The sequence below is a fragment of the Vespa velutina genome, chromosome 11 (assembly GCF_912470025.1).
Source record: "Vespa velutina chromosome 11, iVesVel2.1, whole genome shotgun sequence".
Classification (NCBI taxonomy): Eukaryota; Metazoa; Arthropoda; class Insecta; order Hymenoptera; family Vespidae; genus Vespa; species Vespa velutina.
The window spans coordinates 4,686,079-4,701,595 of NC_062198.1; the positions used below are offsets into that span (position 1 = coordinate 4,686,079).

Here is a 15,517-nt window from a genome sequence, read left to right on the forward strand (position 1 = left end):
TTTCGTAAGCAGAAGGCCGTATCGTCAATGACATTGATCATCTAAACTACATTCCACTGTCTCGTTGACAAAGATATCGAGTAGTAAAATAGATAAGAATATCGACACCAAATATTTCAAGGAATTTTAACTAAAAGATCGAATGGCGACATTTCAAACCTACCTAAATTATTTATTTTTTAATCTCTTTTGTACGTCACAAAGAGACAAACAAAAGATTTTGTCGGTCCATACTTCGACGAAACTGACCTTTGTCTTTCGAGTGGACCTCACAGAAGAGACATGCACTCTCCCACGAGAATGAGTTTTAGAAACAATTTTAAAAACAAGTTACTCGCGATATTTCTTATTACCGTTATTCATTAGGCTTGAATTTTCTTCAAAATTTCTACGATGGAGTAATTAAAATTCATCGAGTCGTTGGACCCCACGCAAGGTGAAGGTACTCTCCCACGATGTGAATTTACGAGGGAGATCCTTTGCCACAGGTGGAATCCTTACGTTTAGGGCAGGTCTACCTGCTATTACATAAACGGTCGGCTATATACACGCGACGTATACAGACATTCTAGAAGCCGCAGAGAGACAGAGGAGAAGATGGCAGGCAGAGTTGAGAAGGGGGAGCGGGGTGGTTAGATAGACGAAGAGGTAGATAAAGGCTTAGATAATGTTGAATGCTGACAGAAAGTCTCTCCGAAGCTACCTGCTCCGCGGGATGCCTTCTGTGTCGCTTGCCAAGGACTTTGTCTTTCTCGTACATGTGCACGCCATTGGCTTCTCTTACTCTCGATCGTTCGGTTCGATCGAAGAATTAGGGAGCATGATTCGAGCATTCCTCCGCGTCGCGATCCTCATCCTGCTGGTGGACGTCATGGAGAAGAAGAGACCGATACGTTCTCTTCGGAAAGAAAATCGAGTCAGTTGGATTCGCATTAGCAAATAACTCGAATAGGAAAGACGAGAATACCAATAATCGCCAATATTAAATCCATTTAAGTTATACTAATTCTATGATATTCATATAATCCCTTATCTTGATGAATATTTAAGATAAAAGCATTTTTCTATTAATTTAGTTTTGTATAAATAAAGAAGCTATAATATCTTAATTAGTTTTATTGTTATAGAATACGATTAGGTCAACCATGACCGGAATAATTAATCTATTCTTAACGCAAACCAGCTAATTTTCAACTAATAGTTTGACTCCTTCTTCAGCCAGATACTGTTCACGAGAAGGCACGCGTTGCTTGATTTGCCTGATAGCGAGGGAACTCGAAGGAATGTCAAGGGAGTTATACGTGCGATCGGTTACACTCTCCAGGTGCCTCGTAAATCCACGTCATAAGTCGTCTAAACCGGGCAAGTGTAACGCGAAGTGACCACTATGAAGGACGTTTCCCTGTTTCGTTCATTGCCCAGCTGTCTACTATGCATACAATGATACGTGCGCCGTATGTCTATCCAAAGACTTTGTCGCTTCGTTTCTTTCTTTCTTTAGTTTCGCGACTACGACGACGACAACGACAACTACGACGTGGATTTATGGTCTTTGAAACGATATCACCTCAATCGAAAGGAGTTATACCATGCCTTGTGGATATGCTTTAAATTTTGTATTTCTTTTCGTTCATTTCTCTTCTCGAAAACATCAACCCCGTCGCGAGTTTGACGTTATAGACAGTAGAAGGTAGATGCATGGTGAGTCGATCATCAGGTTAAACAAGATTCTATATGTCTCCTTAGCTCTTCGATTCCATGTCTTTCTTGATTTAATAGTTGAACATCGAGTGGTCCAAAGGCGAGCACTTACAAATCCAAAAGAATTGATTAGAATCTCAGCGGGATGTAGCTGTCATCTCTATTACGGTTGAAAAACATGATCAATGTTATCGTGTAATAGGATAGGATGATCAAAGTTTTCCAGGAGATCTGTAATTTTAATGATTAATCTATAATTAAATTCATCGTTAATTGTATTCGATTAACGAAAAATACATGAGTTTCGACGCAATGCTTGTCAGCTTGATAATGTTAATTAACAAAGAAAACATACAGGATTACAGAGCCGTTCGAAAACATAGATTGATTGGATGGAAGACACAGATTAAACAAGATGTTTGCACGAGTATTATAAAAGAGTCACGCGTTAATTAGTACGTCGTACATATTATGCTTCGCACGTATCAGCACGAAGGCCAACGATTCCAAAGTTTATCATATCGCGATCCATGACATCAGCTACACCGCATTCTCTTTTACATCTTTTTATCACGAACCTGTTGTTGTGTTTGAAACACTTTCATTATTATGAGAATTAAAGTACATGAAGATTCAACGAGTTCGAGTAAAAATTAGATCGAGCTTTTTCATTTCAATACAAGTTGAGTCTTTTGGTATTGCTAGTTATTAAATCTTCCGTTTCTTCAAGAATTAAAGAAATAAAAAAAGTAATTAATTAACTCGTCATGTATGAATTTACATATAACACAACAAAAGTGTGATAAATACAGCAAGTATTAAACCACTTAAAATGTATTATCAAGCGAGCGTTGCATTCATCGTCCGATGTACTTAATTAATTTTTATCCGATAAAACGATTCGCAATATCATCAACCCGTTTCATCGCGATCATTAATAAACACCGTTCACTTACGTGAAACATGATTTATCAGGATGGCTATACCAGTCGTAAACCTTAACGTTGCACTTTGCTGTGAGAGCTCGTAAAACTTAATGTCACGTCTTAATTATCAAAGAGGCGAATTTATACCAGTGATTATGGGAACGTTAGCACATCTGTACAAATTAAAGAGCATTGACGTAAAGCGCCCCCTTCTCATTTAATACGAATCTCTAATCGAAGTTCAAAATATATTTTGAAGTATATCGCATACGGTGAACTTTTGTTATTACGCAAGAAACTGGAAACGCAGATATCAAATGAACGTAAAACAAATCGTTTAATCTGTCTGAATGTTTTGAACAACCAACTGTTACAACAATTAAAGTAAATGTTAAAAAACGGCAACTACTAATGAACTTTTTTAAATATTGATAATATTGTTATATATAATTTTATTATAAATGATAGCGTTAGGATTGCAATAGACAAGTGATAATACATATTGTGATGAGTATATAGATATGATAAAGTAATGAATGATTTTTAAACCATACATAATACATCTACGGAATCTTAATAAAATATTTACGTAAGTAGTCCAAATAGCTTTCGGTGATGGATCCATGTTATCGATTTTGGTATTACAAATTCGCAAACTAATCGATCGTGATCTCGAAACGGAAAAGACGCGAATTTCAAATTCCGTATGTTCAAGCGAATCGTCGAAGGGAAGTTTGAAAGTATAGGGCATGAGTGCAAGTGTAAAGTCGCGTATTGAGATCGTGCATTTTGAAGAAGCAAATGAGAGAAAGAAAGAGAGAAAATAAAAAGAGAATGAATCGAGAAAGAGAGAGGAAAGATTTTATCTCGCACGCTCGATCTAGAGTCGCGTTCTGGTCGAGAGCCAAGAGAATAAGAAAAGAGAAGAAGAAACATAGAGAGACAGAGAAAGAGTAAGGAGTAGGGTTGAGAGGAGGGTTAGGAGGGATCTTCTTCTTCGTCGTGCCAACCGTTGCGTCTTTCGCGCGTGTTATTGCTGTGGATTTGCATGCGATCAGTTGCCGATTAAGCGCGATAAAATCTCGGAAGCTCCTTCCCAGTGAATCGATGGTCGAGACTTCTGTTTTATTGGACCCGCGGACGGGACCCTTGAGAATTTTCAATTCAGCCCTTTTAATCGAATCCAGACGAGTTTATCGACGGGAGTTAAGCATGTGCAGGAATAGGACGTTATTATCTTAGGACGAATTTACATCATACCGTTTCTGAATGTTAATTGCTTCATAAAAATATGTTAAAACTTTAAATATCCAGCGAAACGTGGGTTAATTTCTTTTAATCGCATATCTGATTTGATTGATTATTTGAATGAAATTTTTTAATAGATAGAACAATATGTTCTCATTATGGCTCTTTTGAGAATCGAAGCTTCCAGATTAAGGCGTCTCAACTAGATATATTTGAGCAAAAGAAAGAGAAGGGAAAGGGAGTCTGAAGAGGAAGGACAGTGAAGGCACGAGCAGACTCCAAGCAGGAAATCGTCGTAGGCCGAGCGGAATTCAGCGAGTGACACCACGAGTCGACGGAATCTGAGCGTTGCATAGCCCGGGTACCTCACGGTCCACGGATCCGGCTTCTCTTTCTCCCTCGAAGTACCAGAATCCGTCGTCTCGTCGTTCTCCTCGTCGTCAACGCTTGATACGCGTCTCGTCGCGATCGGATTCGCTTCTGTATATACGCGCGTCCGAAGCACTCGCTAGCTCTTCTCCCTCCTTCCCCTCTCCACTATCCACCCGTTCCCTTTCCTCCCTCCCTCCCTCCTATCCTTCGCATCCCTCTCAGCATCCAAGCGACCCTCTTCTCAAGATGCTCCACTTCCCTCGACTGCATTCGTAGCGCGAGTAGCGTGCCGGGCGAGCTGAACTTCAGCTTCTGTTTGCACTACTTCGTCTCCGTGCGCGGTATGCAACGCGGAGAGGATTTGTACAGGAGAGAGAGATTATTATGTCTTTTCGTTTATGCGGTGGTGAACCAACAGAACGAGTTTAGGTGTTAAACTCGAACCCATTCCACTTATTCTCTGAGTGTTTGTCTTTTAAGAATTTCTCAAAGGACAATATGTTTGAGATAATAATTTATTTTTCATAATTATGTATTTAATATATTGATGATGTTCGATGATTATAAGATCGTAAAAAATGATCGTAATTTTGCTGATAGTTTTTCATATACATTGTGATCTAGGATTTGTCAAAAATTATGTAGAATGTTTATAAGGTTACATATATTTTGAAATTGCTCCTAGACATCTAGAGAAATGATCTTAATAAAAAGAAACATCGGAGGGTGATGATTGGATTTATTCTAGGTCGAAGAAGAAAGGAAAGGAAAAAAGGATGGGAGAATCGTCCTTCTTGGTTCGCATTTGCAGGGCTGTCTTTCACGTTCCACCATCAATTATTATCGTCTTCGTGCGGCATCGTAGGGCTGATGGTGAACATCGTACGGGTCTCGTCGTAGGCGGACGGCGATTGGGCGTCGGGAGGGGTTGCCGTCACCATGGCGACCGACCCTCTTCGACCAGGCTCTCCGACGGCTGGGTGGGGACGAATAACTCGCGAAAACACGTAAATTAAACGCACTATAGGGGTTGATGGGGCGGAATGGGGACGAGTGGGTATCCCAGCCCGTGAAACATAGCCGTCATAAGCGGATATTAAAGCGTGTTTTCCGGGAGGGTGGACTCGAGGGTGGAGACGGGAATACGTCGTTGTCGGCTCTAGAAAAGTCCACACCTTCCAAGACAAATATAGTATGGACGATGTAGCGACACAAAAGAGAAAAAAATTTAATGCGCATAACTTCCCAATTTACATGGAATTAAAGTAAAGTAAGGCATAGTTAGATGGAAGAAAAAAAGAAACAAGAAAAAAAAGAGAAGAAAAGAAAAAAAGTCCGCAGCAATAATATCAGAGTTTTTAAGTACTAATGATCAAAAAAACGTTCAGAGATCAGTCAAGTATATTTCTTTCAGCTTTCATCGAGAATACGAAGACCTCTTCGAAACTGTCCAGAGAATAAGGCAGCGCGCGCGCGCTCGTCATGGGATTCCGCAAAGCTATCGCGTAGGATGAAAAGAAATGGAAAAAGAAAGGGGAAGGGATATCGTAAAAATACTCATGCGTCCGCGTAGAGTCGCGCGAGACAACTTTCCCTATATGCGTTATTTTCCTTGCGCCAGGTTTTTCTGCTTATTGCGTTGGAAGTAGTCGCGGCTGGGTCCTGCCGACTACGCCGAGGTATGAAACCGCGCCAATTACCTTGTCAATTACCCCGATTGATGGTCGCCGCCATATTGATTTCGCAACCAATCAAAGTCCATCGGTACTGTCCATCTCTTGACTCCCCCTTCCACTCTTGAAGAAGCAAAGAGTACAGTCGTAGAAAAGCGCTCACGCGCCGCTTTTCTCTTAGGAGGGATCAACCGAGTGAGCGATAATTCTTGCTTTTACCCGTTTGCCGGATGCCGAGAACGCCTGCCATCGAACAGATCGAACGAGCAATCTAAAGTATTTCTCACTCCTGCTCGATCGTCGGGTATACTGATTCCTTCCTATACCAAGGAAAGATTTAGTGTCTCTCCTCGTTGAATCAGGAGGACTATTGACGAGGTTAAAGAGGCCGATTCTGACCTTGGGTATATTTTCCTGAAGCTCAACAGGAAAAGGAATTCAGTTGTACAGAAAAATTTACTTTTTTCTTGATATCATAATATTAATTTAATGGAAAATGTCATTGCAAGAAGGAAATAGGCGACCTGGTCTCTTGAACATTTTTGTGATAGCAAGGATTGGTCTCCGTCTAGGAAATCATTAATCGAATTACGGAGGAAGTTAATTATGCCGATAAGCATGAGAGTCCACGAATCTCGTCTACGATCCGATATCGGTATTTTCGAAGCGATTCCCAAAGACACAGGTGTTTCGCGTAACAGCAATTGTGTTCTTGCATAGATTACTGTCAGGGAAACGTCGTTTCTCGGCGTATCTCGCCGACACGCATCGCAACGGCCATTCTGATCGTGCAGCTGACTACCATCGAGCCAGACTCTCCGCACCGACCGATGTTTGGACTCCGGTCGGTTCAATGCAAGGTTATTTATGGTATTTCGATCATGATTGGAGTCGTATCAATGTATTCTGTCTTTCGTAAAAAGGCGTTCTGCGCACGCGGCTACCTTGCAGAAAAGACGGACACCCGTGATAATGCAATCGAAAGCGAGATCAATACCTTCTTCGTCCGATACTTTTTGCGATGTCAAACACTTAATACACTTCTTTCATGGAACGTAAAGAATAACGTTGTTACTCGTTGTGATCGAATGCAAGGATTCTATATTAAAGAGATTGGATGATTTTCTTTGAATATCTTAAGCAATTATTAGTTTTAACAAAGTCGTCGTAGAACTCATCTTAGTGGTACTAAGATCAAGTTTACGCTTAACATGTGTTTATTTCATTGATTTTGATTGGATATTATCGAGGACGTTCTCTCATTAAAAAGAATTTTGAATAATAATATTGAATCGATCATGGAGAGTATGAAATGCTGGAAGAGAGACAGTAAGCAGTCACCGGGGTCCCGGCGTGTCACTCCTCGTGACAACCTCCCCTACATGGACTTACTTTATCGAGCGTGGAACGCCGAGGTCGGAAGCGACTTCGATTATCCGAAGACATCGCGTACGTTCTTGCGGCGTGTCGCACGTACCGAAATACTTCTTAACCGCTTGAGCTTTCGCGATTACGGATAGTGGAATGCTCGTTACCGCTTCTGCTTCTCTGGCTCGTGAATAGAAGGAGAAGATTGTATGAGAGTAAGAGAGAGAGAGAGAGAGAGAGAGAGAGAGAGAGAGGGTAGAAGGAAGATAAGGAAAAAGGATACGAAAAGCTTTAACGAAGCGGCGATGTTTAAAAGAGCGAAGGAGAACCAGCGCAAAGGGTAGCGTTGACAAACGTTAAGGCGAACCATGTGGTCAATGCGCGTTTAAACGCTCGAGATAAACGTTTAACGTTCCGCGCGAATATACGGAACGTTGTGTCGGTTATTTCGAATGCGAGGGACCGTTTTCACGTCGGCGTAACTCACGTCGCGACGGCGAGCGTCTCCTCCACGTGCTCCGTTCTCTTCCTGCTGAGGGAGACCCTCCGAACAAAATGCGAACGTCGTCGGTTTACTTCCCGCTAGTCCTATCGCGAATCCGTTTATTTTACCTTTAATCACATCTAAATATCTTGGATTTTTTAGAGAATAGATAAAAAAAGAATTCATGGAGTGTTTTTGCATATTCCTATTTAGGCAAATTTTAGAATATTTTCTCGTTTGAATCTATCTTTTTATTTGGTCCCTGAGGAGTCCTGATGATTGTTAAAATAATTTGAAATAATGCTTTGTAATCTATTGTTAGCATTTGTCATGAGTACCTTTTGACAAGATCTTGAAAGAAGAACGAGACTATGACTTGGACAATAAATAATGGCAGTCGAATAAACGTTGGCCGTGGAGGATTAATAAGCCTCGCGGGAATGCCCAACGTCCTTCTTGTCGTCCTATTCTATCCCAGACTCATTGTCCATCCGTTGGGTACTTACGTTTGACTCTGAAGGATATTTCACGTGAAGGAAGAGTGCTGAGAAAAAGCGTAAGATTGATCGCGAGGACAGTAGGGAGGTGGAGGCAGATTAGCGGTTTATCGTAGCTCGATCGCGGGGAGGAATAGAGAGGAACAGAAGGAGAAGGAGGGTTGAGTTGTGTCAGATCAGTAGGAGGAATGGTGCGCCGGGGCTGGAAAGGGGCTGATGGCCCAGTTGTTGATCGCGACTTGCATTTCAATGCGGCGAACGCGTACGTAAAAGTGTTTGGTGGATTCCAAGAGGGTAAAAACCCCTTTTGGCGATGGCCGCTTTGAAAGAGGGCCCACAAAGGCGCCGCCATTTCGGGAACACGTTTTGTGCTTAGTCAGACGTGTCCGCAGCCATGGTCGTGCACCCCGAAGAATGTGCACCTCCAAACGGCCTGATTTTCGAGGCCTACTTTCGCTTTTAATAATAAGTGTAAATATGTTGTGCTCGTTTTCTCAAGATACTCAAAATCACAAAACAATTCTTGTTTGTAGTTTCAATGTGCCGGTGAAATTTCTCGGAATATATAAATCCTATTGATGTTTACAGAGTTTTACATTTTGATTACAATACTGATGACAATAATATCCAAGATGCAAAAATTGCAAGTAGGTAGATCTATTCAGGGTCACAAACTTCGCACGAATTCTTGATATTATCTCTTGGAAAAGGTATCTTTGAAAGCATGACTGGTTAAGAGTTAAGATACAATAGTTTATAGGTCGTAAAGGGAGCGAGCATGTTGGTTGTCCTTGCGACCGCCAGGAACGAGCGAGTTGACCACACGCGGCATCCGGAGAATCTGTTCATTTATTTCGCATTAAACCTGTTCGAATTTTATAGCCACCTAAAAGCGAGGCGGCAACAATGTCATCAAGATACTCGACTCTCTAGATTTATTGTCGCCCGGAACTCAACGCTCTTTCTTTCTCCGTTTTCCGGGAAACCCAGTGAGATTTTGTTAATTCAGACAAATTTTCGTTTTATCAATTAAGTCATCGAAAATAAGAAAATATAAAGTAATTAATTTTCGTTATAACTTTGTCGAAGTTTTAATTATTCGTGTTATCGAAGTCTTTTATTAATTATTGATGTTTCACTGTTGACACGTATATATATAGAGAGAAAATATTACAGTCAATAATTGAGACAATAGAGAATTGAGAGAAAAGAATTCCATAAAAAAGACCATATAAATAATCGTTCGTATCCGATAAAACCTTCATCAATTACTAAAGTGATATACCTAATTAGAGAGATAAGAAAAGTGAAGCATTAAATCTATTTACGAGCTATAAACAGAACGGGACAAGAAATCTTTAAGGACTCTTGGGTTCTCTTTCGACGTTGAACCGAAATAAAATGAATGAACGATCTTCCCGCGAAGACGTTTCCCGTTGTGCCACAATAATTCGTTGGATGTTTTAAGATGAGACAATCTTCCTAACGAAAGAAATAGGAATACAGAGCGATGCGTAATTAATAAAATGCGAAGTCAGTCTTGTAAACTAGAAACTTAACAATGCCGAGAGATTTCTTATGGGGAAAAAAGTGTATAATAATTTGAACGTCATTAGACTTTCCGAGGGAAACCCTCGGAGTGCCAATTCTTTGAACGTGTTAGCCATTCAGGTCAGAGGTTTCCGCGAGTTGCATTATTTAAGGGGAATCGCGACTCGTGGCTTTCTAGAAACCGGACGTAGTCGGCATATTCAAAGAGCATTGCCGGCGTACACACTCGAGATTAACCGAGTTCATTATCGTGGAAAAACGCAGGATCGTGCTTGGTCGAACGATTGCAGTGCTATGTCGCAGGAGAAAATCGTGCCGAACGATTATCCGTGCGAAACGAAACGCTAATAGATAATTCGAGAGTTGGAATCCATCGATCGATCGTTCGGACGATCGACAGTTACGATCAAAGATTATTATTCCGTGCGGAATGGAAATTTTTCATCGATCCAACTATCTCTTCCCGTATAAACATTTCGTAATATGTTTCTTGATTTTATTGGGATAATATGGAGAGTATTATTGCTCATGTTTTATTTATTTAATAATTTCAATAAATTTTCAAGCTTTATAAAACGTCATACTTTTAATTGAAATGAGAAGACATAGACATATTACTGGAAAAATTGAAATCGCAATATCGCTGATATAGTGTTCAATTGTGATTAGTTCAACTCTCTTTCGCAGTAAATACTTTATTACTGGAAACTACAGTAAGTACAACAGCAGGATTCAATTTCTTTTCAGATCTTTCTGCTTGACGATGATCAAGGCGTCGGTGAAGTAATTATCTTCGTCATCGAACTAGCTAATACTATCAATAGCAAAACCGTCTGACAAAGAAATCGATCTTCCTCTTTATCGAGATTTAATACCAGATAGTAGTTTTTGCAAATAAACTGGCCAATTGACTCTTGTGATGATTGCTTCATTACTCGTAGTGAAACTATACGAATAAGGCAAGTTTGAAGTAAGCAGAAAGAAAGATGTAGTGAAAAAGGATTCAACGTTGTAATAGCGGAAGCTCGTCAGCCATATGAGTATACACGTGTTCGAAAGATCGCCAACAGGCTCTCTCTCTCTCTCTTTCTCCCTCTCTCTCTCTTTCTCTCTCTTTCTCTTATTCTCTCTTTCGTAGGGAGTAACGAAGAAGAAGACGAAGATAAGGTACCGATACGTAAGTGACACGTGCTACGAAAATACACGCTAAGAACTAGGGAGGGAAGCGACAAGATAAAATTAGAAGGAGAGAAAGGCGAGGAGTCCGACCGTTTGTTTTGGAATTTCGGTCGTTTCTACGACATCGCGCGAGACTTTTTCTTCTCCTTCGCGAGTCGAGAGGAAAAACGATTTTATTCGACGAGGAATCTTCGTGCCCGACCCGTGAGTTTCTACAACACTTAAAATGTATTAACACTTGACTCTTGATCAACTTAAAAAGATTGAATGTCTTAAGTTGATATTTAACGATCAATCTGCAAAGAAAAAGTTAAGATTTTAATGAAAAAACGAATCCTTATGGATAATAACACGGTGGACTTTACTTGAACATTTCTTTCTTTTCTTCTTTGAAAAAAAAAGAATAAGAATTCTTTCACGTCAAAGACTTTCCAGCTTGTACTTCTCTCATGTACCCTTTTCTCGCTCTATTTACTTTTTCTCGGAGAGCTCTCTTCGAATGAGTTATCGCAGTAGTGCCTTGAGCCCACTCAATTACCCTAATGAGCACAAACGCCAATAAAGCTACCACGTTTCAGGGAGCACATCTTATTTTTAAACTGGCCATTCGTGTTGACGAATTTGCGGATGCTTGCTAGTCGTTCCTCAAACAAGAATAAAGAAAAATGTGAATGGACTGAGAAGCAGGTATGTTGACAACAGAAATCTTTTTAGATTTGTAAATACAAAAGTTGATTTTTAAAGGAATTCATATTAAAACTTTTTCTTATTATTTTTTCGAACATTTATCTCATCAAAATTGGAATTAATATTTTGCTCATTACTAATGAGTCATTAGATTTTATAAATTGTAATAGATATTGTAAAGAAGGTTGAAATATTTTATCAGTAGTCAATGCTTCACATGTCAGACTTAAAGACCTCCACTATCTCTTTCTGTTTTCTTTCTCTCTCTCTTTTTTCGCCACCATTTCTGTCAAAATGACAAAGTTCCCACCCTCCGTGAGAGACAAAAAAGACGATTGCGTAGAGCGTCGGTGAATTTATTTTCGTACTTCGCTCTCTCCATCTTTTACTCGCTCGAAAGAATAATAGATTCAAATTCCATTCGAAGCTTCGCCACACAAGATCGTTGGATTCAATAAAATGACCGAAAGGCGACGCCACTGACCACGTATTCAACTCCGCCGATAAAACAGACTAATCAATGACGTCCATTTGCAATGTTGCCAAGTGCACAGAAAAACGATTTTTGGCGGTGGGAGGGGTTGATGTTAAAGGAGACGCGAAGGCGACGGTGGTGCACGATAGGGGTGAGAAAAAACAGTGTCTCGAGGGGAAGAATTTTGACGTATTCGGTGTGCACGTGGGCCATGGAAACTTTGTTCATTCGAAATACGCGCAATCGTAAAAGAATAGAACGCTTTTATGAGCTAACTGTTGAAGTTTTTATCGGAATTACGTAACGATGTGGAGTCGTTTGAGTGATCAGCAACAAGAGATTCTTGTGTCCTCGTTTATTGAAATATTTTGTGGTTTGTAGAAACATCTTTTGATTTATTTGTATTATCGATGAATAATCTATTACATTGATCTATTAAGTTGGACGATTAAAAATATAATCAATTTTTAAGATTTTGTCATTATGTTTTATTTAAGGTTACCAGCAGCATGAGTTTTTGGCCGCGAAGAAGATTCCGTATAACGCCGCTACGAGCTGTAGCAGCGTTTTGCTTCATGATCGTGCTGTTTTGGTACAGTCTCGGTCGGCAAGAAGTACCACAGCAACCCTGTAGTGTTCCGGAAGAGTATACTGAGAAATTGCATGAACTTGCCTACAGGTTAGTCTTATTTCATTTCTTGGGAATGGTTATAACCATCTGACGATAAGACAGAAACTTAGCGATGGTAGATAAATCAATCTAAATTTAACATGCATAGATAATCATTCAACATTATAATCAACAGTAGTTAAGATCAATATTTATTTCAATCAAATAGATCACTTTTACCGTTTAACGAGTATTTAAGAACTATGAAGAGTTCTTTTTATGATAGCCTACATATTGTTACATCAAACATACAATTCGTTCATGTTGTGTATAAAAGTTACTGCAAACATAAATACTATTGTGTCTTCTTTAACAAGAAATACTTTCATGTCGTACACTATAGACTTTCACTTTTGGTCGACTCATTTTGTGATCAAGAATTTCTCTTGAACACAAATTCAAAATTATTTTCAATCATTGTTTTATTATATGGCTACTTTTCGTTTTTATTCTCGTACGAAACAGGGCACACTTGGTATTAGCTAAACTGGGCATCGTGCATTTTCTGTGTCTGGGCGCGCTCTGGGGTCAAGTTCGAATAGGTCGGGCACTGCCCTGGGCTCGCAAGGTCGAACTCTGCTTGGTTGATACCTTAAGAGACGACGTTCTCATTACAAAAGCGTTTCGAGAGGTAGGCTTAAGTGCTACGTATCTTCACGCTGCTGGAGTTTATCGTGTTCAGGAACATGAGGTTGGCGAAGATTCTCCTAAAGTGGAGATCGTTGTCTTTGAAGAGGATGCTGTGGTAATTATAATACTTTATAACAATGTCTCTTTAATCAATAGGGTACAAATGCATATACGTGTTGTAATTAATTTTTCCTTTCTTTACGTTAATTACAACAAAATCATAATATGTTGAATAATATAATAATTATGTGAAATTTGGATAAATAGATTAAAAGGTTCATTCTTCCGATAATATGAGGACAGTGTCGCTGTAGGGAGTTTAATGAGACGATTGTTTTAACTACCGAATAGAATACGAGGAGAAATTCAATATAATAGAACATCGTGATGTATATTGAAATTGTGTTAGTAAAGAAGTCTAGAAATTATAATTCCGATAAAAATGAATCATAAAATGAATCATCTTTTCTCTCTTGTTATTCTTACAATCAATGAATTGTTCACATTTCGTGAATATAAATTTTTACCTTATAAATCCGTTATATGAAAAATTCTCTCCCTAACAAATTTCAAACTACTATATTGACGTCGCGTATTTTCATATCACGTAACCAGGCCAACCGAAAATCATTCCTTGGCAGCAGATTCGGTAGTAAAATGACAGCAAGAACTTCCCGTTTACGTGTTTCCGTAAATCACGGCGCCGTTTTATTACGACTGGCGGCTCTTGTCAAAATTTCTCTGCCAACTTTCCTAAAGCAGAGATTTCACTTCTTGTTGGTTCTCTTTATTCTCATAAAACCATTGAAAAGATCGGCAAAGGTTAAAGAGCTCCTCGTTACTTGTGAAATTATTGGAAAACTTTTGTGACATGAATTGTCTTTAGAACTGGATTCCTTTGTCCGTACTTTTTTTTTGAGGGATTATTATTTAAGTGAAATATCCTATTGCTTTTCGCTTCCAGACTCAAATGGTAAGAAGGGTAGGATGGACGAGAAGGGTCTTACCACCGGATTGCGAGTTTTCACCGAGTTTGCAGTGCTTTCCGCCTCAGCTGGTGATTCCTCCCTTACCAGCAAAACAATTTGGTGGCCGATTAATGCCCGTACCAAGAGAGGGCATCGAACTACAAAAGTATCACTATCCCAACGATTGGTGGCTGGAAATCAAGCCTACAGATTGCACCGAAACTCAAGAAATAAATTCATAGACTTGCAAGGCTTCCTTGGAGTTCTTCAAAGAACTAGTGCCACAGTTTCGACGTGCTCATTATTAATAATTATCTATATTCTTAAGTGTATGCATTTAGTTGAATGAGGTTCTCTCCGAACGCGCTATCGATAAGTAGAAGAATAGAAACGAGCCCGAATTGTAGCTTCAACAATAATCTTTTTATACTTATATACATATATTTTTTTTTTTAATACAAACCATCGAGGTTATCGTATTTTATTATAATTCATGAGAAGAGAACAGCATGCCAATTCGTTGAAAAATTTTCGATAATTATATATCCAAGTATTGTTTATAGGTGTATATATTTAATAATATCTTTTTTTTTTTCGAATGGCATACAATTTAGGAGTCACATTTAAAATATTAGAATGTATCATGCGGTCCACGTTGATGAAAGTATTAGGGAAAAATTGCTTTGCGTATAAATCCCGAACTAAAGATCTCGATAATTATATTATTCTTGTCGTTGGTATTCCGTAATATTCTCTGAATATCAAGAAGCATCCATTAGTGCAATTATCGCTTGAAAATCGTATATAAAATTTATATATTATGCGCTATTTATCGCTTGTTACGTTTAAGCATGTCCTTTATTTTAAGTAACTTATACGTATAATCGAGTACGTTTTATAGAAGCATATGCATTTGTACTTAAAGTATCTTGTGATGTAAGGAACAATTTTACGATGTACTTGCGCATCAAACTCTTCCAAAAATTAAATAAATTATATGGTAACATTCGTTCAGTCTTTTATCAAAATTTATCAAAGCACAGAAGATGTAACAGAGTTAAACAATATTTATTAGTATTATCGCGAAT

The 15,517-nt window shown here is 39.1% G+C and overlaps 1 protein-coding gene across 1 annotated transcript; it reads left to right on the forward strand.

Annotated features, from left to right (window-relative positions):
* Positions 1–12,251: 12,251 nt before the first annotated feature.
* On the forward strand, positions 12,252–15,438 carry LOC124952795. The gene is made up of 4 exons (XM_047503196.1): positions 12,252–12,534; positions 12,659–12,840; positions 13,297–13,576; positions 14,426–15,438. The coding sequence occupies exons 2-4, from the start codon at positions 12,671–12,673 to the stop codon at positions 14,669–14,671; spliced, it is 696 nt and encodes a 231-aa protein (XP_047359152.1). The 5' UTR covers positions 12,252–12,534; positions 12,659–12,670; the 3' UTR covers positions 14,672–15,438.
* The last annotated feature ends 79 nt before the right edge of the window (positions 15,439–15,517 follow it).

Coding starts and splice junctions, on each gene's coding strand:
- LOC124952795 (XM_047503196.1), top strand. CDS start 12,671: ATGAGTTTTTGGCCGCGAAGAAGATTCCGTATAACGCCGCTACGAGCT. Junction 12,841..13,296: donor TTGCATGAACTTGCCTACAG/GTTAGTCTTATT, acceptor CGTACGAAACAG/GGCACACTTGGTATTAGCTA. Junction 13,577..14,425: donor TCTTTGAAGAGGATGCTGTG/GTAATTATAATA, acceptor TTTCGCTTCCAG/ACTCAAATGGTAAGAAGGGT.